At 48.9% G+C, this 22,939-nt stretch overlaps 1 protein-coding gene across 1 annotated transcript in view; it reads right to left on the bottom strand.

Annotated features, from left to right (window-relative positions):
• Positions 1-22,065, bottom strand: part of AHRR (aryl hydrocarbon receptor repressor) — a gene marked incomplete at both ends in the record, with an annotated part of 81,577 nt that extends 59,512 nt beyond the window's left edge. The window contains 2 exons of the mRNA XM_080710916.1: positions 9,205-9,386; positions 22,001-22,065. Coding sequence (XP_080567042.1) covers positions 9,205-9,386; positions 22,001-22,065 — 247 coding nt within the window. The remainder of the gene's footprint in view (positions 1-9,204; positions 9,387-22,000) is intronic.
• Positions 22,066-22,939: the final 874 nt, after the last annotated feature.

Here is a 22,939-nt window from a genome sequence, read left to right as displayed (position 1 = left end):
TCTTATTATTTTGACTAAATCATGTACATATTGACTTGTAAACATTTCTATGTTCCATCATGTTTTCTTCTTTGGTCTACAAATTATTCACAAGTGTTCAATTATTTCTAAATAAAAGAGTTTATGAGCTTTTTTTTTTTTTACCAATTTCAAGCTAATTTATATTTGAAGTCCCACTATAAGTTCTTTACGATTTCACTTTTGAAATTTATTGAGACTTGTTTTATTGACCAACATTTTTTCACTATGTTTACAAGATCCATGGAGGTTTGAAAAGACATAAATATTATAGATTTGGGGTGTGGTGCTTTATGTATATCCATTAGATTAACCATATGTTTTTCACACTTCAAATATTCTATCATTTTTGTTCTTTATTTGTTTGTTAAATACTGAGTTATATAAAATATTTTTCTCTAGGATGAATTTATACATTCTTCTTTATAGTTCTACAATATTTTTATAGATTTTAAGGTTATTAGAAGCACACAAATTTATTTATTTATTTATTTATTTATTTATTTATTTATTTATTTTTGGTGGCATTGGGGATAGAACCCAGAGGCTTTCTACCTCTGGGCTATACTCCCAGACCTATTTTATATTTTATTTGGAAACAGGGTCTCACTTAATTGCTGAGAGCCTCACTAAGTAGCTGAGGTTGGCTTTGAACCTGTGCGATCCTCCCATCTCAGCCTCCCAAGTGCGGGGATTATAAGCATGCACCACCATGCCCAGCTGAAGCACACAGATTTAAAGTTATTTTATCTACTTGAAATGAATTATAAATTGCTTAATAATTATGTAATGACTCTCTCTGTGTGTGTCTCTCCAAATATATGAAGATATGTGTGTGTTTGTGTCCAGTGGAGCTTTTTATCCTAAAATTGTGTGTGTGTGTGTGTGTGTGTGTGTGTGTGTGTGTGTGTGAGACTGGGGATTAACCCTAGGGGCCTTCTACCTCTGAGCTACATTCATAGCCCTATTTTATGTGTTTTTTTTATTTTTGAAACAGGGTCCCACTAAATTGCCAAAGCTGGCCTCAAACCTGCAATTTTCCTGTCTTAGCCTCCCAAGTACTGAGAATACAGGCATGTGCCACCATGCCCAGCCCAAATTGATTTTTTGACACAAATATAAATTCATAAGATTTCTTCTCCAGTATTTTTCCCTTTCATTCTTCCTACATACTTAGAGTTTAGTGTGCTGTTAGTGAACAGCATAAAGTAACCCACTCTAACGATCTTTACCTTTTAATTACCATTTTTGGTCCACTTTCATTCATTGTAATTATTGATATATTTGGACTTTGGTACATTCTATTTGTTCCACCTTTGTGTTTTTTCTTACTTTCTTGTCTCTTCCTTTGAATTGATTACATTTTCTCATTCTCTCTTTTTTCTTTCCATTAATTCGAAGTTAAACCCCAATTCTATTTTAAAGTTAGATATTCAGCCTTCAAAATCAATACAAAAATATTAGAATTCTCTAACCCAAATCTCTACCTTTAAAATCATGTGTTATTATGGCTCTGGCTCACTCGTGTGCGCGCTCTCTCCTCTCTCTCTCTCTCTCTCTCTCTCTCTCTCTCTCGTGTGTGTGTGTGTGTGTGTGTGTGTGTGTGTGTGTGTGTTGTGTGACTTGTTTTGAAATAGGGTCTTGTAAAGTTGCTGAGACTCTCACTACATTGCTGAGGCTGTCCTCAAACCTGCGCTTCTCCTGCCTCAGCCTCCCAAGGAATTATAGATGTGCACACAATACCCCCAAATTCTCTTTCGTTATTCCTACTATATGTTATCATTGTTTTATGTGATCAACAATCAGTTTGATTTACATATAGTCACTACCCTCTTGCTCCTCATTCTTTCTTGTATCTCAAATACTCACCCGGAACTACCTTCCTTCTGCATGAAGTATACCCCTTAATAATTCCCCTTAATAAAGTTATTGCTGGGTTCTCAGTTTTCTTCAGTATTTTGTATTTGAGTATTTCTTAATTTCCTGCAAGCTCATCAATCTGTATTTATTTATTTATTTATTTATTTATTTATTTATTTATTTTGCGGGTCTAGGGATGGAACCCAGGAGCATTCAACCTCCAAGCTCCACCCCCTGTCCTATTTTTTATTCTTTATTTTGAAACAGCGTCTCACTGAGTTGCAGAGAACCTCACTAAGTAGCTGAGGCTGGCCGCCAACCACAATCCTCCTGTCTCAGCCTCCCGAATGCTGGGATTCAAGCCTTCACCACCACGCCCGGCATCAATCATTTTTTAAAGGTTTAAAATATTTTATCTTGTACTTTTGACTGATCGTAAGGATAGATTGGTTATCTACTAGAACTGGAAGACTCTTTCCAGGAGCAGATACTCTTCTTCTAGACTCTGAATCCAGAAAGGCCTGGATGGTGACAGTTCTTTTTCACATTTGCATTACAAGGAATGCTAGTATGGAACACTTTCAGTCTGAATTTTAGCTGATGATCCAAGGCAATAGATGCCACCTGTTCCCCTGTTCCACAGTGGGATTCTGGATGACCTGGGCAGAGGGCAGCAGGGGTGATAATCCAGGGTCACTGAGGCGAGTCTATGGGTGACATGGGAAGAGAAAACCTGGGGTGAGATTCTGGGGGACCTGAGGTGAGTTGCTGGGTGACCCGGGCAGAGGGGATCTGAGGTAAGATTTTAAGGGTGCTGGGATAAGATTCTGGGGGATCTTGGCAGATAGGAGTTAGGGTGAGATTCTGGGTGACATGAGTCTAAGAGAAGATCTGGGGTGAGATTTGGGGGCCTCAGAGAGGAGCCTCTGGTGACCAGGACAGAGGGGAGCTGGTGTGACTTTGGTGACCTGGGTGAGACCTTCATGACCTGGGCAGAGGGGAGGTGGGCTGAAAGAAATTCAGGGTTTGCAGAGGGCTTCTTCAGAGGGGTCTCTCTTGGGTCCACCTTGCTCACTGCACCACAAAGGGGCCCTTTCCCTCCCCTGCACTCAGGGATGGGCCTGGAAGTACCCCTGGGGCTGCTGTGCCTCCTGGGGCTGGTGGTACATTTATGGCTTCTATGCCTGCTACTCTCCCGAGACCCGAGGGTCAAAAGGCTCCCGGAGCTCTGGCAGGCAATGGGACGGCAGGTGGAAAGGCCTGCCACCCCATGAGCAGAAGGCACACACTCCTGGCGTGGCCACACCTGCACACAGCCTGGGGTGCAAGTCCTGCCCAGGAGGCTCCTGAGATGTAAAGGCAGGGAGGTGCTAGGGACCAGCTGCAGAGAGAACTTCCACACTCACCCAGCAGAGATGCTCCAGGGTATGGTGGTCTCTTGAAAACTCCAGACACCCCAAGAGCCCCTTTGGGCCTCCCACATGCCTTCTGTGCAGCTCCCCACCACAGTAGCCATGGAGATGCTCATCCTTCCCTCTCTCCCCCTACTGCTACAGCCCAGAGGTCGGGAACCACAGCCGCTGTGCAGAGGACCCAGGGGATGAAGCCAACCTGGCCCAACCTCCACCTCTGCAACACCAGGTAAGGCCCCTTGAGGAGCATCTGAGTTTTAACTCATCACTGGACTTACACAGATGACCAGCTGCCTGCTGGGACCACATGACAGGGAGACACTGAGATACCTAGAAGAGACCAGTCAAGCCCTGAGGCTGTCCTAGACAACCCTAGACTGTTCAAGGGCAGGAGGAGAGCCAGCCACAGTGAGCCTGCTGGGTTGTGAGGGAAACTCAAACCATGGTCTGGCACCGTCCTGTGTCCCAGAGAGGCCGCAGCACAGGGGGGACAGGAGTGGTCAATCTCATGGCTGGATTTACCTTTTGGAAGCACATGAAAGTAGTAGAAAAAATAAAACCCATGAAGTAGCCAAGTGGCCTTTCCCTATAGTGAGGATGGTGTACAGGGAAACCACTCTATCCCAAGAGCCCCAAAAGTCTCAGCTTACACCAGTACCAACTCTCAAGCGCCAACACCTCATCTAAACATCAGGAAAGTCAGATACAGGTGAGACTTGAGGGAAACACCCTCCAGCCATGACCTTTGAAACCAGAGACTGCATGAGCTTCTGCAGCTCCGTGGAGGATAGACAGAGGAGAGATGTCTCACTCCAAAGCAAGAACTCAGAGGAGAAAGGGAGCTAGCATTTCACCACCTCATAAGGCAAAGGCCCCACACCTGTATCCCAGCTACTTGGGAGGTGGAAGCAGGATGACCACAAGTTTAAGGCCAGCCTGCACAATTTGGTGAGCCTCTATTGCAAACAAAGAAATCAAAGGGCTGGGGGTGTAGTTCACATAGCGCACTAGTAGAACGCCCTGAACCTAATCCCCAGTAACAACAACAACAACAAAAAGACAAGGGGTCTGCAGCCTTGGAATAGGCCCCTGGGCTGACACCTGCCTCAGATCTGCTGAGGGAGGCCTTTCCCGGGGCTCTCGGCCAGGTGCCCAGAATAGGAGAAGGTGCCCAGGGCCTGGGGTGGCAGAGGCCCCAGGTGGTCTCTGGTTGCTCTGGCCAGCTCCTGAAGGCTGGGCATGGGGGACATGGCTGGCTCTGGTGTCCAGCCCATCCCTCTGGTCCCAGGGCCACCAGGCTCTCCTCCTGGGTTCTGCAAAGGTGCTGGTAGATCAGTGGAGCAGGCCCACACACGACACTGGGGAGCTGCACCCTTTCTCTGTTTGCAATATGATAGGCTGGGAATTTTCCAAATCTTCAAGTTCTGGTTCCTCTCCTCTTACCAGCTCCTTCTGTGTACCCCTCTCTTCACATTTTATGAAAGGCAGTAAGGAGAAGTATGGGGCTCACATTCAACCCTGTGCTCAGGAATCCCCTCTGGTAAGTATCGGGCTTCATCACTTGTAAACTCCGCTCCCCACAGAACACTGAGCACAGTCAGGTTTGCCCCCAGCCTCCAGCCTCAGGCTCCTAGTCCCCATCCTGTCCTGGTGGCAGTCTGAGGCGACAGTGTGTTCTCTGGAACAACGGGAGATTTCTCTACAACACTCCTCTTTCTTTCTGAGATCTTACCAGAGCTACCTCAAAGGCTGCATTCCTAGCACTGACCCTCAGGCCACCCCAGCTGCTCCAGCCCACAGGGCTCCGCAGCCTCGCCCTCCCCTTCCAGAGCTCAGCCTACATTCCTAAGCCATCGCCACGCAGCACCTGCTTCTCAGTATCCAAACTGCAGATCACTCAGGCTCCACCACTGGGACTCAACACAGGGTTCCCCAGTCCTGGAGTCTGGAAGTAACTATCGAGTGCTGGTGATGTGAGCCTTGGCAGGGGCCACAGTCGGGGATATAGCGCTTGCAGATAGAATGGCTCTGGGTTCAATCCCTCGTATTGAAAAAAAAAATCACTAATGGTCTTGCCACTTGGTTTTTGACATACTAACAAATATGGGATCCCTGAGTTCAAGTCTGAGCCCTGGATGTGCATGCATGGGCAGGGGACCCAGGCAGAAGCCCAGACACCACTTGGGCAAGAGACGGATGAGGAGGCCTGCTCCATCTCACAGGAGGGACCTCCAGTCCTCCACAGAGGGTTGGAGCTGAGCCGCTGCTGCCTCTGCTTCAGCTGCTGCTCCTCCTCCTCTTCCTCCTCCCCTCCTCTCCCTTCCCTCCTCCTCCTTCTCTCCTCCTCTTCTCCTCCTTCCCCTTCTTCCTGTTACTCCTCCTTCTCCTATTGTGGTATTGGAGATCAAACCAGGGGCTACACTCTCTGAGCTACACCCAGCCCTATTTTTTAAATTCTGAAAAAGTGCCAGGCGTGGTGGCGCACGCTTGTAGTCCCCGTGCTTGGGAGGCTGAGACAGGAGGATCACACGGGTTCGAAGCCAGCCTCAGCTACTTAGTGAGGCTCTCAGCAACTTAGTGAGACCCTGTTTCCAAATAAAATATCAGAAAGGTCTGGGAGTATAGCCCGGAGGTAGAAAGCCTCTGGATTCCATCCCCAGTACCACCAAAAATAAATAAATAAATTTTGAAAAAGTATCTCGCTAAGCTCTGGAGGGCCTCACAGGGCTGATGCTGGCCTTGAACCTGTGATCTTCCTGTCACAGCTTCCCAAGTACTGGGATCAAGTGCTGGATTACAGGCATGAGTCACCATGCCCAGCTGCCTTTTTTTCTTCTCCTTTGTACTTGGTGTGTGCATGTGTATGTGTGCATGTGTGTGTGTGTGTGTGTGTGTGCGTGCGTGTGTGTGTGTGTGTGTGTGTGCGTGCGTGTGTGTGTGTGTGTGTGTGTGTGTGCTGACTGTTCCTCCTCTCTGGCACTTCTCCCCATAACAGGAACGCACATCTGATTCCTGGATCAATGCCTCAGGCCCATGAGTCATATGGACACAGTCCGCATGCCAGGCTTGATGAGGCATGGCCCTCCATCACCAGTACCCACCATCTTCCTGAGCCCTGGCCCACTGACCATAGGGAGTCCTGGGAAGGTAGGTGCCTCCAGCATGCAGACCTGTGGGTCTTCTGCTCTATCTGGTGACCTGGGTTTCAGCAGAGGGGCTGGGGTCTCTTGGACCCTCCTGGGCAGTGCTTGGGGTCACATGTCCTGGACATGGTCTATGCTGAGTCTGGAAAGAGCTAGACCCACTCCCTGCCCTGTGGCAGGATGTGAGGGTCTCCTCTACACCAACTCTCCCACTTTTCTCTTCACCCTGAAATTCCCCTTTTGTGGATAGTAAAATTTACAAGCATGGAAAATCCCAGCCCTGACCGTTACCCACAGAAAAAGTCAGAAGCAGAGTGTTGTGTAACTGAAAAGGGCTCCCCTCTGCTCTGCCCAGAAATCAAGTAAATAAAAACAAAATAACTCCACTGCCTTCTAACAATCCATGAATGTCAGCATTAAACATTGCAAGCAGATTTCCAGGCCATTGTCATCTTCTGAGTTTGAAATTTTCCAGTTCATGTTCTTCCCAAAGGTGACTTTTTAATGAAAGGTTTAACAAATTACCTCATTCATTTCTTAGTCAAGAAGCAGAGACTTGACTGGAGGACCTCGGTTGGCAGCCAGCCTCAGCTACTTAGTGAGGCCCTCCGCAACTTAGTGAAAACTTGTTTCAAAATAAAGAATAAAAATAGGGCAGGTGTAGCTCAGAGGTCGAATGCCCCTGGGTTCCATCCCCAGACCCACAAACACAATAAGAGAAAGATTAAAAAGAAGTATAGACTTAGCTGGGCGTGGTGGCGCACATTTGTAATCCCAATATTTGGGAGGCTGAGACAGGAGGATCGCAGATTTGAAGCCAGTCTCAACAATTTAGCGAGGCCTTCTGCAACTTAGTGAGACTCTGTTTCCAAAAAAGAAATAAAATCCGGCTAGGGTTTAGCTCAGATAGAATCCCCAATGACAAAAAGGGGTCCCAGTTCAGAATCCCTGGTAGAACGTGTGTGATAGAGAACTCTAGATGTGTTTTACTCCATCTGACTGTAAAAGCTGCAACACGCTCACCAGTGTGTGCACTGGGATGGTCCACTCTACCTCAGCACCTGCTTGGCGACCCAGGCTGACCTCCATGGACACTGAGATTCACACTACAAGCTCTGGAGCTGGGAAATTGCTCTGCTTGTAGGTTCAGGACTAGGCAGTTCAGTGACCACTGGGACAGCCATCAGAACTGGCTGGAAACAACAGAACTGGAGCTCTTCTGAGCTGCCAAGCCTTGGCCTGGCTGGGCATTGCGGTTCCCGTCCAAGAGGCAGTGACCTCCACCTCCAGGTTTCCTCCTGTAGGTCGGGTCTACATGAAGGTCAGTGCTAGGAAGGCAAACTGACCATACCTTCAGCCCAACTGCCGGAGTGCCTGGACCTACCCTGAGAAGTCCAGACATGGAGGCTGTCCCACCCCTCTTGAGGTGTGCTGATGTCCCGGGCAGCTGGCGTTGCCTGAGCCCATTGCTCCTTTATAACAAGGATGCCCCTGCAGAGAGCATATCTGGAGGACAGAGCTCCCCAAGTGTGGGCAACTTTGGGATCGCACACACATGCTGGAAGACTGTAGACTGTCTCCACTTCCCCATATGCTTAGCTGACCTGAAGCGCCCCTCTAAGGCAAACAGGGGAGGTGCAGCAAGTGGAGCCCACCAGCAGCCAGCAGCCAGTACAGGCCTGGGGTGCCCCAGACAGGATGGGGCCCAAGACGGGAGGGCCCTTGGGTGGGGGGGGGGTGTGTGGAGGAAAATGTATTAACCCAGTTTCCCTGGGAACTGGCAGGACTGAGGAGAGGCCCACAAGAGACCTCAGAGCAGTTCCCTCGGATACCATGCTGAGCTTCCAGGGCGCTCTCTCCCTGCCCCTTCCCCTGAGGATGCAGAGGCTGGTGGGCCAGGCCAGGGTTGCTGCACAGGCCGAGACAGGCCCCCTGCTGCCAACGGGACACGACAGGCCTTGAGAGCCTGTGCAGCTCTCCCCATCAGCACAGGTGGAGTGGAGGCCCAATCTGGACCAGCTGGTGGGTGACTAGCCTGCGTGATTCAAGCCCCTTACGCAGCACCTTCAGCTACCACACAGAACTCAGAAGCCAGCAGCCTCACTCTGTCTCCCAGGATGGCAAAGTCCACACAGTTTAGTCCGCAAGTTTTCTCGAGTCTATCAAGACCCAAGGTCCCAGGGCCACCCCAAAATTGGAAATTAAGGAGACACAGAGGCAAAGCAGGACATGGGCCACACGTGCTTCAGACCCAGTAAGGAGGACTCAGGTATAGTTCTTAGCTTGAACAAGGAGAAAGTGAAGGTCCTGGTGGACAGAGATGGGGTCTGTGTCTCCAGGGAACCTGGGGAACACCACAGGGGAGATGGGGGCAGGAGCTTGCCCACTCAGTCCTTCCTTCTCCCCCAGAACAGGAGCCCTGGATGCTGGGAGGGGAGCAAAGCCTGCCGCTGGAGGGAGCCTCAGAAGCCGGTGTCACTGGGGGCAGGGGATGGAACCCCTTGAGCCTGAGTGAAGGCTGGAGCTGCTTGACAGGCCAGGCCAGGCAAACAACACAGTCTCCAGGGAAACAACACAGTCACACACAGGTAATTGTGACCCGGCCTCCCAAACAGGGCTGGTCCTGCTACCTCCAGGGAAAGCAGACCCCCTCTTTGTTGTGGGAGCTCAGAGACACTAGGCAGGGCCGGGGAGGCGCACATGATCCAACACACCACGCCTGCCCCAGTCACAGCCTGGCCAGGTGGGCACAGGCGGAAGGTGAGCCCTACCTTGGAAGAAGCTCTTCACCCTGAGGTAGCTGACACTGAGGCGCAGGACGGAGAGCTTGTCCAGCTTGGAGATGATGTCCGGGGGGAACGGCAGCAGGCTGGCCAGGTGGTCCAGCTCTGCGTTGAGGCGGTCCCGGTGCCTCTTGGAAGGGTTTGACTTCTCTGCCCCCATGGTGGGTCTCCTGTGAGGAAAGACCCCAGTGAGACCAGCTCCTCACAGGCTCCAGGGGGTGGAAACCCATTCTCTGCGGTTACCTTACCAGGAGCATCTGAGCTGCTGCCAAATGAAAGTGCTGATGAGAACCAGACCCTGCCCATTCCAGAAGACAGACCCAAGAACTGAGAATGCACAGCAGCAAACTGTGACTCAGTATTGGATGAAATGTATAGAAAATGAAAGAACTACATGAGAACGGGGTGGGGGCAAAGAGAAAGGACGGCACTCTGGTGCGTTCTTGACCTCTCTGTGCCATCGTCCCTGAGGCAGGAGGAAGATGCTGGCCTGGGCTGTCTGGGTAAAACTGTAAATGTAAAAAAAAAAAAAAAAAACATGGAAATGTGCACTCATCCACCCGCCTGCAGGTCTCCTGGGCACCTGGAAAGACCTGATACATTCCAGGAAAAACCCAAGCTGCTCACACTGGAGGTGCTGAGAGCCCACGGAGCCCAGACTCCACCTGAGCATTTCAAACAGTTCTTGGGCCTTGTATCCCCCAAGCCTATGAGGCTGAGCTCAAGTGTGCCATGAGCATGCTTCTCTGCCCACTGAGACTGAAGAGGACACCTCAGGACCTCCATGGCAGCCCAGACCAGTGCCTGCTGCCTCAGAACCACGGGCATAGGCTGAGCCCCACCAAGGGCAAGAGGCCCCTCCCTCCCTTTTCAACAAGAGATTCTTGCTCTAACAAGAGGTCATTCTGCTGTAGCCATCTGTCCCCTGTATCTACCCTGTCAGATCACAGTGACTGTCCCTTCATCCGTCCCTTTAATAGCTGCACAGAAATAACCTCCACTAAGCCCTCACTCTAGATATCACCCACCTGTGAGCATCTAAAATATGTCAGCCAGAGCGGAGTCTTGTCCCTGGGATGCTGGGAGGTTGAAAAGAGACTCATAATTGGCAGAGTCCCAGGCACGGGGCCTCCTGGCTTCCCAGCCAACTCTTTCTAGGGTCTCAGCAAACCTCAGGGGTGAGTGGCGCTGTCTTCCAAAACTCAGGTGTCTTTTGTCCAGAATTTCCATATTTTGTCCATTCTGTTTGCACTTATTAGTAGCTGAGAGCATGCAAATTTTAAGTCTTACACATCTGTTGTACAGAAACTCCACAGCACAACCCCCTTCATTTTTATCATCTAATGACCTGAGCCACAATCCAAATAGAAGTGTCTGGTGGAACCAATCCCAGAAACTATTCCTTTTTTAAAAATTTGAGATATAAAAATCTGGGTGGGGTGGCGCATGCTTGTAATCCCATTACTTGGGAGGCTGAGACAGAAGGATAGCAGTTTTCTTAGCCAGCCTCAGTTACTTAGGGAGACCCTCCGCAACTTAGTGAGACCCTGTTTCATAATGAAGAATAAAAAATGGGCTGGGGGATGCCCCTGGGTTCAATCCCCAGTGCCACACACATGCAAATCTTGCGATATAATTCACATAACAGAAATTAACCCTTTTCGCCAGGCGTGGTGGCACATGCTTGTAATCCCCGCGCTTGGTAGGCAGAGACAGGAGGATTGTGGAGGTTTGCAGCCTCGCTGGCTTAAAAGACACTGTTTCCAAATAAAATATAAAAAATAGGTCTGGGAGTGTAGCCCAGAGGTAGAAGGGTTCCATCCCCAAGTACCACCAAAAATAAATAAATAAATAAATAAATAAATAAATAAATAAATAACCCTTTTAATAAGAGCAGCTCCGGGCATTCAGTACAGCCACAGACTAGGCAAGCACCACCTCTGTCCAGTTCCAGAGAGCTTTTACCTCTGCAGAGCAAAGCCCCCACAAACCAACATTCTCCCATACTCTCATCAAGACCATGGCAGCCTCCAATCTGCTTTCTGTTTCGGATGTCACATAAATAGACAGACACTGCATGACATCCTGTGCCTGGCTCCCTTCACTTGACAGAATGTCTCCAAGGTTCATGCATGCTATAGTGTGTACTGGTGCTTTATTTTTTTATGGCTAAACAATATTCCAGTGTATGTATGGTCCACATTGCATTACGCCATTCGCCAGCTGATAATATTGGGGTTGCTTCCTCTTTTTGGTTATTGTGGATTAAGCTGCTATGATCATTCATGTAGATTTTGTTTTGAACATGTGCTTTGAATTGTCTTGGGTATATATCCAGAAAAGGAACTGATGAGTCATATGGTAAATCTATGTTAATTTTTTGAAGAAACACCAAATTGCTTTCTGTGGCACCTTCACTATTTTACATTCCCTCCAGAAATGCACAAGGTTCTAACTTCCCCATACCGTTATCAGTATCGTTTGGCCCTGTCTTTACCTAGTTTTGCAGCCTCGTTAGGTTTTTGGGGGTGGTGCCCACCTGTGGCTCTGATCTGCCTCCCATGTGCCCTGTGATCTTTTATGCCTGCTGTCTGTACATTCACCTTCTCTGGAGAGATGTCTAGTCCAGTCCTTTGTCATTGTTAAGTTGGGTTGTTTGTCTTTTTGCTTTTGAGTTGTAAGAGATCTCTTTGGATTCTGGATATTAGACTCTCATCAGACATGATTTGTAAACATTTTCTCCCATTCTGTGAATTTATTTTTCCTTTTCTGAAACTTTTTCAATGTGGCACATATCCCACAATTACTTAGGTTGCCAGACAAAAGTTAAACAGGCTGGAGAGCCTGGGCATAAACTGGCCCAATACCAGTGTGAACTGGTATTCCCTGGCCAGAGGAGAGGACACCCTGTTGTCCACAGACACCCAAGGCTTTCTAATGAAACACAGGGAACACCTAGGGCAGGTGGGGATGGGAGGTGAAAGAGGCAACGAGAGCCAGGGAGATGGCCAGGGTGGTGGAGAGAGGGCAGCAGGGTGGGCCACAGGCACAGAACCACTGACATGCAGGTGCTAAAGACAGCGCCGTGTGGGCGGGGCAGCATGGCCTTGAGTGGCTGCGAGTCCATGGGAACCTGGTATCAGGGACCACAGCCGCGCGCTCAGGCATGGGCATTCCTACCCTCACACCTAGCCTCCCGCTGCCTAAGCATCCTGGGCAGTCCTCAGCTCACCTGTCCAGAGCTGCCTCCCCAGGTGCGTGACGCCGTTAACTCGCTGGGTTCCTCGACCTGCCCTCTCTAACAGGGCACAGGGGAAGGAAAATTGCCTGTGAAGAAGAGGGAGTCCCAAGAGCCCCCCCACACTTGGCTTCCCTCTCCAACTCTCAGCTCCTCCACCCTATCCCATGCCCAATCCTGGCCCCAGCCCATGAAGCAGGTGGGGAACCCCCACCCAGGTAGGTGAGGACAGACCTGTGGCCAGGGGTCAGGGCCATGTGGAAAGAAATAGTCCTCTGAGCTGGTCCAGGAGCAAGTGGGGAGGCACACGGTTCCAGCTGACTCCCGAGAAGAGAAGCAGCAGGAGGTAACAGGAGCAGGGTCCAACCCACACCCGTCAGTACAGAAGAAGCAAGTGCACAGGTGCCCAGGCTACTTCACTGGACAGAGAGTAAAGGAAGCCCTGAGACAGGAAAAACACAAACACCTGAGAATTAAGCCAGCAAAAGGCAGCAAGACATCTGCCCAGAAAGATTGCTGAAACATAAAAGACCTAAGTCAATTGTAAGATATGCCACCTTCTTGGGTTAGAAGACAGGATTGTTACGATGCAATTCTTGCCCAAAATCATCTACAAATTCAACATAATTTCAACTAAAATCCCAACAGGCTTCTTTACAGACACTGTAAAGCCAATTTTGAAATTTATATGGAAATATAAAGGACCCAGAATAGGTGGCTAAAAAGAGCAAAGCCCACACACTCTCCCCTGTGGCCTCTGAAGCCACAGCATTCAGGATGGCTGGTACAGCCAACAGAAATCCAGACCAGCAGGACAGAACAGAGATACTAGAAACAGACCCATGTGTTCTTCAGTGGGTCTATTAATTGGACAAAGAAACCAAGGCAACTCAAGAAGGAAAGAAGAGCTGTTCACAGATAGTGCTGGGTCCACTGGGCTCCAAGACAACAACTGAATGACCACGCTCTCCTCACAAAAAACCCAAAGCAACCCAACTGCTTGAGTGTAGCCACAGGCTCAAGGCAAAGCAAATACAAAACAAGTGATGTGCAGGAATCTTCCACACCCTGGGGTGGTCACAGCCCCTGAAACACACACCCAAAGATGAAACATTGATACACCTATCTTCACCAAACTTCTAAAAATGTCTTTTGAAAGTCAATATTAAGAAAATGAAAGGTAAGCCACACAGTGGAAGAAGATATTTACAAGGGCTTGTATCCAGATTATGATATGCAGAGCCCTCACAACTCGGGAATGAGAAGAAGAAATGACCCAAAAAGAAGGTAGGCAAGTTATATGAACAGACCCTTCACCAGAAGAGGTCCATGGATGCAAATAAGCACAGACACACGCTCAGCACCATTGTTCCTAGGGTATGCAAACCCTGATGACTCCTGCTGCCACTGAACAGCTGCAGCCAGTGAGACTGGGTGCTGGGGCAGGGGCTCACCCCAATGCTGCTCTGGAGGGCTGTCGATGGCGCCTGAGAGCTAAACACATGTGGATTCCATGGCTCAGCAACCATCCTCAGGAGGAATGGAAGCAGCTGTCCATGCGAAGGCTGTATGCAGATGCTTACAGCAGCAACAGCCTCAAACTGGAGTGACCCACGCGACCACCCAACATTATATGTCCATGCATATCATGGACATGGTGGAGCGCCACCATAAAGAGGAACCAACTGGTTCCGGGAAGATGGCGACCGAGAAAAGCGGGGCTTAAGAGCCCCGCTAACAACAAATCTCCATTACCACAAAATCAGCGCCTTTCAAAGCCAGAAAACAACATCACCAGAGAAACAAAAAAAATCACCAGGCTCCAGAGAGAAAGCGGACTGAGAACAGAGCCACAGAGGAGATCCTCACGCCCGAGGACGTGGCCTCATGCCTGAGGACGCGGCAGCAGCGCCATACTGCCCGCGGAACCGGAGAATTCACGGGACGGCCACAGCAAGCCGAGGGGAGCTGCTGCGGAACAGCCAGGCGGGATTTCTCAGCACAGAGAGCACCTAAAGCTCCCAGTGGCTGAGCTCAGCACACGCTGCAGGGATTCAGAGTGGAAATCAAAACCAAGAAAAAAAACGCCAGCCCCACAGCCGAGGGCATAGCAGCGGCGCCATATTGCCACAGGCGGCAACAGCACTGAATCCACCGAATTCAGTACAGCTACATCTGCGTACTCAAGAACAGTGAGTCAAATTACGGGCCACAGCGGAGAAATCCAGTACAGTACTCCCTGGGACTTGACCCAGTGGGAGAGGGGCGGTGGCAGAGATATCACACCATAGGAGAACGTGCAACCTGGCACCCCCCACAGTCTAAAGTAGCCTCTATCGACTGTCTGGGTCGGAGACTCTGTGATACAACCCAGTAAAGGAGTAGTGGGGTCTGAGATACTACTGACTCGAGATCCAGAGCACCTTAAGTGAAGTCATAGTGACCCAAGGGAAGAACCCAGAGAAGGCACAAACATCGGAAATCATGGGAAAGAGGAATAATACTGGAGCAATGAATGCTCACAACCCCACAACATCAGAACCCGATAAAACAGAAAATCAGAGATTTCTAGAAGATCAAATCAGGAAAATAACTGTAGAAATAATAGAGGTGCTTCGAAAAGAACTCAGAGAGAGCCAAAAAGAGATAAAGGATGCAATTAATGAAGTAAAGGCCTCAATTCAAAGCACAAACAACCGATTAGACCACATGGAGAACAGAATCTCGCTCTTAGAAGATGATCATTCCAAAAATGAACGCATAGTTGCTAATCTAGGAAAAGATATCCGACAGCAGGAATCTGATATTGAAGAAATATGGGCCCATTTTAAGAGAGCTAACCTAAGAATAATTGGAATAGAGGAGGGAAAAGAAAGTGAAACCAAAGGGATCAACAATCTCTTCAAGGAAGTAATAGCAGAAAATTTTCCAGACATAGAGCAAGAGGTCGATACGCAGGTCCAGGAAACTTATAGAACTCCCTTTAGACAAGATCGGAGAAGAGGATCCCCACGCCACATAATTGTCAAAATGACCAATGTGGAAGCCAAGCAGAGAATCTTAAAGGCAACAAAAGCAAAGGGCCAAGTGACATTCAGAGGCAAACCAATTAGAATCACTCCAGACTTCCCAAACCAAGTTATGAGAGCCAGAAGGGCTTGGAGTAACATATTCCAAACTCTGAAAGAAAACAACTTCCAGCCAAAAATTTCCTACCCAGAAAAACTTTCTATCAAATTAGATGGAAAAATAAGAAGCTTCCATGACAAACAGAAACTGAAGGAATTTATGTCTTCAAAACCAGCACTAGAGAAAATACTCAAAGAGATTAACTACAAAGAAGAAATAGGTAACACACATCAGAACTAGAGAAACAAGATTTTCCATCCAACAGACAACTAAGATTGGTTATCTGTGGAGATTCATTATTTATGTTAGTCTTTTACCTATCTCTAAAGGGTATTGTTAGCCTTTATTGTTGTTAATTTTTAGGATTTCTAGTTGGAATATTAATATACCTTCAGATATAGCATTTGGAAATATTTTATCCCATTCTATTAGTAACTGTTAACTCTGTTTACATTGTCTTTGGATATACAATATGTTTTTTATTTTTTAGGGAGTTTGTATACTCTTTTGTTGCCTGTGCCATTGAAATCATAACCAAGAAATCACTGCCAATTTCAATGTTGTGAGGTTTTATGACCCAGGTTTTCTCCTAAAAGTTTATAGTCTTAAGATTTATATTAAGGTCTTTTATCTATTTTGAGTTAATACTTGTATATGGGATTAGGTAAGGGTCCAATTTTATTCTTTTCCATGTAATTATTATTTTTCAACAATATTTAGTTAAAAGATTATTATTTCCACCACCAAATGTTCGTGGAAACCTTGTCAAAAATAACTTGACAATATAGGGAAGAATTTAGCTCTAGGTCTGTATTTAACTCCAATGGTTTATATATCTGCCTTTAGGATAGTACTACACTGTTTCAATTATTGTAGCTTTATATGTTTTGAAATCAGAAAATATATATCTTCTAACTTTGTTTTTTTTCAAGATCGTTGTGGGTACCTAGAGTCCATATTCCATATTAGGATAGTTTTTTTTTTCTGAAAAATAAATATATAAATATATGATAGTTTCACCTAAGAAATAGAAAAAATAGATTCTCTGGTAAGAAAGAAAGCAAAAAGAAATATTGAAATGTTATCTTTAAGTCATCAAAAGCTTGGTATCAGACAAATGAAACTGTTATGTGAGATTATCATTTTTAATTTTTGGTAAATTGCTATAATACTAGATGTCAATCACTAAGCCAAGCATGGGAGGGAGGGATAGGGAGAGAACGGGGTGGGGATCGGGTGGGGGCTGACTGGGCAATGTGTGCATGTATGTCTACAAAAGTATGTATCCCACTATGATGTATGAATACAGTGCACCAATTAATTTAATAAATAAAAAAGAAAAAAAAAGAGGAACCAACTGTGGACGCTCAGATGCTGATGAGCCTCAGAACCTTCACACCAGCAAAGACAGCCCCACAAAGTCCTGTGTGGTTCCACTTACACGAGATGCCAGGAAATGCAAACCCCCATGGCAGCAGGAAGCAGCCCAGAAGCTGCCTGGGGACAGAGGCAGGGTAGGAAGGGCACCAGGCAGCTGGAGTGGCATAAACGTGGATAATCTTGGTTTGGGCAATGGGTTTGTGAGCAGAACCCATGGAACTGTCCACTTTATCAGCTCAGTTGAAAGACATGTACTTCTGTTATCCCCCAATAAAAAGAAAAACCAGGGAAGCCCTACAGCTGGCACGCTGTGGTCATGCTGTCCTTGGTGAGAATGTGGGGACCTAGAGCCCCAGACATGGGGCACAGAACATGCTGCTGGGTGCAAGGCCCTTGCTCCTGGGAGGAGGCGTGACAGTGCCAGAGCATAGGAGGCCAGGACAGAGCTAGGGGTCAGGGGTGGCCCATCTCCCCACCCAGCCCTCCACGCCCAGGGCCCAAGAGCTCTTGGGAGCAGCTTCTGGCTGGGCACCTCCACTTGGGGCCTCCACAAGTCTGTCCATGATTGCTGACCCTGATGCTCCCCACCTGCCTCCTCTAGAGGGGAGACGCAGCACATAGACCCAGCCCGCCATCCACAAACAGAACGTGAGATACAGCAGAGGTGGGGGCAGCCAGAGCCAGCGGGGGCCTGCACCCCGGGGGCTCACGACAGGTGCCCATGCTCAAACCTCAAAACTTCCCAGAGCACGTCTCCCACAAGGATGCGCACAGCAGCCCCCATGGCCACAGCAGCCCAGCCTGCTGCTCACCGTGCCTCTAGGCAGTGTCTGCATACAACAGGGCAACTGCTAGAAGCCGTGAGTGGCTGCTGGGGTCTGAGTGTGTCTCCAGGATCACAGGAGCCAGAGGCACAACGTGGTGGGTACTGCCTCTGAAGGGGCTGCGCAGCTCTTACAGGACTCGAATGAAGTAGGCTCACACCCCACAACTACACCAGGAAGCTTCTCTTCTCAAAAGCTTGACATTTTAAAATATATAGAGATGTTTTTAAAACTCTACTAAAATTAAACTGAGAGAGGGCTGGGGATATGGCTAAGTGGTACAGCACTCACCCATCATGCATGAGGCCTGAGTTCTGATCCTCAGCATGAAAAAAAAAATGGAGGGAGAGAGAGAAAATTAAGAAAGTTCTCTTAACTAGAAGAGAGCTTGTAATTATCTTTAAAATTTTAAAAGCTACAAAGGTAACACTGATAATGAAAACACTGATAAATGAAAAAGTTTTCTATATGGCAAAGAATAGCAGTTGTGAAATTGAAACTGCAGGAAATTACTTGGAATCCACTCTGGAGGAAACTAGGATGCCCTGCCCAGCGAGTGCCTATAGTCTTGAAGTACAAATCGTGAATCAAAGGGACAGTTCAACCCAGAGGGTTCATGCAGAGAAGACACCAATAGCTCTTAAACTTTGCCAGTGATGAGAACAGAACTAAAAACTCCAAAGTCAGCTGGGCATGGTAGCATACACTTATAATCTGTACTTAGGAGGCTGAGACAGGAGAATCACAGATTCGAGGATAGCCTCCTTAACTTGGTAACGTAGGCCTTCTGCAACTTACTGAGACCCTGTTTCAAAATAAAGAATAAAACAGGGCTAGGGTTGTAGCTCAGAGGTTGAAGGCCCCTAGGTTTAATCTCCAGCACCACATACAAAAAAGAACCCCCCAAAGTCTGGAACACACTGTGGGAGCTTACACCACACTCCTCCGACACTGAGCACCAGTGACACCCTTCAGAACCACAAGTGCGGCACCAAGGCGAGCAATCCTAGGAGCTCGTCCTCCATGACTAGCCAGTCTGGGGTCTGCTTTGCCCCCTCATGCAAGCTCGTACCACATCTGGCTCCTGGATGCTGGCAGAGATGCAAGATCCCAGGTCCCACAGTGTGGTGGGCAGCAGCAGCAGCAGCAGCAGCAGCCCTGAGTCCTATGGGGACACAGTGGAGGGCCCAGGCTGGTGCCTCGTGTGCAGTGGTTTGCCTAGCAGCCGAGGAACACAGAGCCTGGAAGACAGTCGAGTCGAGCCCACTGCAACCGTGAATGGGCTGGCAGACACTAATCCAGACCACCCAGCAGGACAGGGCTGCTGGCACGGGCCTGGGAGGGGCCCAGGTGCAGGTGCTATGGCAGAATGGGAGGAAACGACCTCTTCTGCTCCTTTGCTCCCACGGCTTCTCAGGAAAGGCTCACAAGAACAGCTGTACACCACCGATAGAGGACTAATATCCAGAATATATAGAGAACTCAAGAAACTCGACACTAAGAAAACAAAGCATCCAATAACAAAATGGGCAAAGGAACTAAATAGACACTTCACAAAAGAAGAAATTCAAATGGCCAATAAATGCATGAAAAAATGCTCAACATCACTGGCAATCAGAGAGATGCAAATCAAAACTACCCTGAGATTCCACCTAACTCCAACTAGAATGGCCATCATTCAAAACACAAACAACAACAGATGCTGGCGAGGATGTGGAGAAGTGGGAACTCTAAGACATTGTTGGTGGGATTGCAAAGTAGTGCAACCACTTTGGAAAACAGTATGGAGAATCCTCAGAAGAATGGGAACAAATCTACCATTTGATCCAGCAATACCACTGTTGGGTATCTACCCAAAAGAAAAGAAACCAAACTACCAAACTAATGCATGTGTATCTATGTTCATAGCTGCACAATTCACCATAGCCAAACTATGGAACCAGCCAAGATGTCCATCAACAGATGAATGGATTACAAAACTGTGGGATATGTACACAATGGAATTTTACTCAGCCATCAAAAAAAAATCAATTACATCATTTTCAGGGAAATGGATGGAACTGGAGGACATTATGCTAAGTGAGATTAGTCAGTCACAAAAAATAAGAAATCAGATGCTTTCCCTAATATGTGAGAGTTAGGGAGAAATGGGTCATAGGAGGAACTCTTGAAAAAGGAAATCCTATAGAAGAGCAAACAAGACAACCTAAAGGAGGAGAAAGGAGGGGGAAAGAGGAAAATCTCTAAAACACACAATGTACTTAAACATATCGAAGTCAATCACTAAGCCAAGCAAGGGAAGGAGGGACGGGGAGAGAATGGGGTGGGAATTGGGTAGGGGTTAAATCAGCGATGAGTACATGTTTGTACACACAAGTTTTTTACCCCAATATGATGTTTGAATATAATGCACCAATAAAAAATTAAAAAAAAAAGAAAAGAAACAGCTGAGCTCAGAAGCCTGCAGGAGTGAACCAGGTGAACGCTCCACCTTTCCAGAACATGGATAAAAGAAGTGTCAGTGCAGATGCCACAAACACTCACAGCCTCAGGCCTTTGCCCTGGGATAAAAACAGTAATGCAGGCCACTTAGCTAGACCTCAGAGAGAGCCCACAGAGGCCACCGAGAGCACGCGTTGGAACCTAGGGGTCAAGCTATTTCCTTTGCTCATTTAATGTAAAAAAAATACATTTCCAAAACAAACCTCTGTCCACACTCAGGAGCACATTTCCACCACGCCCGGCCGCCCCTGCTCAGTGTGCCCAGCTTGCCCCCAGGATGTCACCCCTTCTCTATTGACCTGTTGCTAAGCCTACCTCCAGTCCTGCAGCCTGGGAGGTCCCAGTACCACACACCCTGGGCACCACAGCCTCCCAAAGGCCAGCCTCATGCCCTGCGTGGGCTGCTAGAGTCCACGGATCTGTGAACCCTCACAGGATGCTCGCCCAGGGACCTGGAGGGCAGCCTGTTGCCTACACAGAGTCGACACGTGGACCCACCACAGCCTCACACACATGCAGGCTCACATCCACTCACACGTCACACAGCCTCACATGCAGGCTCACAGAAAGTCATACAGAGTCGCATACATACTGTCACAGGCTCACACACAGCCTCGCACACACACACACAAGCTCACACACAGCCTTGCACACACGCAGGCTCACAGAAAGTCATACAGAGTCAGTCACATACACACTGTCACAAGCTCACACATGCAGGCTCACACACACAAACACAGGCTCACACAGCCTCACACACACACTGTCACAGGCTCACACACAGCCTCGCACACACATGCAGGCTCACATCCACTCACACGTCACACAGCCTTGCGCACACACACACACACACACACACAGGCTTACACACAGCCTTGCACACACGCAGGCTCACAGAAAGTCATACAGAGTCAGTCACATACACACTGTCACAGGCTCACACATGCAGGCTCACATACACAAACACAGGCTCACACACAGCCTTGCACACACATGCAGGCTCACACACACAAACACAGGCTCACACACAGCCTCGCACACGGCCACATCACACACAAAGGCATATCACACATACAGCCGTGTTGTACATCCAGAACATATCACACAGACACACAGAGCCCTCTGCTAGCTGACACACTTACAGAGCCCCAACAGAAACCGGGAGCACCACGCCCTGATGGGACCACTCCTCTTCTACTTCCAGGCTGGCAGTTCTGATTTCACGACTGCCGCCACATCTCATACCCTGCCACAGCTACAGAAGTGTCACATGGTCCAGTCAAGGTGGGAGAGGCTGTGAGTGGTGGCATTTGTATCCCAGGCACGGGCCCCATCTCTACCCCTCCCAGAGGTCCTTGAGCAAGGCATGAGCCCAGGGCACCCCTCCTGTAGTGCCACTTGCTAAACAACCTCGGGCATCTCCCAGACAGGGGCTCTCAGTCCTTGAAGTAGCACAAAAGGTCCAAAGAAGGTTGGTGGTGTGTCTCACCACTGGCTTCTGGCCCAGTAAGCCTCAAACAACCCAGTCTGCCGCTGTGGAAGGCAGGAAAACGTCCGGAGCCAGGAAAGCCGGCGGCAGGCCAGGAGAGCAGGTCCAGGCAGCTCCGGGAAGCCCCTCCACCACCTTGCTGCTGGATCCACTTTCTTCAGTGAAAACACGGGCGTCCCCCCACCCCAGGGACACAGCACGGGCAGAGGGCAGGACACCTACTGCTTCTGAACGGGCTTCCTCCTCTTCCTGCCTGCGTATGTGCACTCCCCTGGCGGGATCATCATCCTCAGCCCTAAAAAAGAAAGCAGGCAAATAGAGGTGGTCACATGAAGGACCGCACACGTCACCAGGGGCCCACCGCCATGTCCCAAACCACCGAAGGCAGGAAGGCCAGCCGAGGCACTGCACCTATTGAGTCTATGCTATCCTGATTCCTGACAGCTCAGCCTTGGTGTGTGGGCCCTACAATAGCCTGAAACAAAGCAGCCAGCAGTGAGATGCCCACCCAAGCAGGGCCACAGCCCCTCAGCCCTCTGAGCCGTGGTGGGTCCTCCCTGTCCTTCATGGTCCTGTGCCTCAGGCCAGCAGGCCACCCCTCTTTTGTGTGAAGTCCCCTCTCAGCCCTCCATGCCGGGTTCCCACTTTGACCACTACTTCTCAGCCATGCGGGGCCCAGAGGACCATGCTGGCAGTCCTGGGCACGGGCAGGGCCTCTAGGCGAGGTCCCGGGAGCAGCCAGGGACTGTACCTGAGATTGGTGGCTCCCTGTTCTCCTCCCTAAATGCTGACTTTTCCAAGCAGTGGGGACATCTGGCCTGTAAACGTCACCAACAGGCAAGAAAACACAGGAAAGACCACGCACACACTTGCCCAGCACACCTGGAGCTTCAGACCACGCGGACTCCAGAACAAGAGGCCACCAAGGATGGGCTCAGGCCTAACACAGCGGTCAGCTTTCAAGAAGACACGGTAATTCTAGTGTGTGCGTGCCCAAAAGAGAGCTTCAAAGTACGTGGACAAAGATGAGTAAAACAGAAAGGTGATCCCTCAGAGACCAGACATTCCTCCCAGTGACCAACAGGACATAGGACGGCCAAACAGCAGCAGGCTGGAGCTAGCGGGGACACACTGACCACGCCATCTAATAGCAGAGTGTGT

This window comes from Muscardinus avellanarius, assembly GCF_963383645.1.
Source record: "Muscardinus avellanarius genome assembly, chromosome: 1".
In the NCBI taxonomy this organism is placed as follows: Eukaryota; Metazoa; Chordata; class Mammalia; order Rodentia; family Gliridae; genus Muscardinus; species Muscardinus avellanarius.
This window is presented reverse-complemented; position numbering and strand designations above follow the sequence as displayed.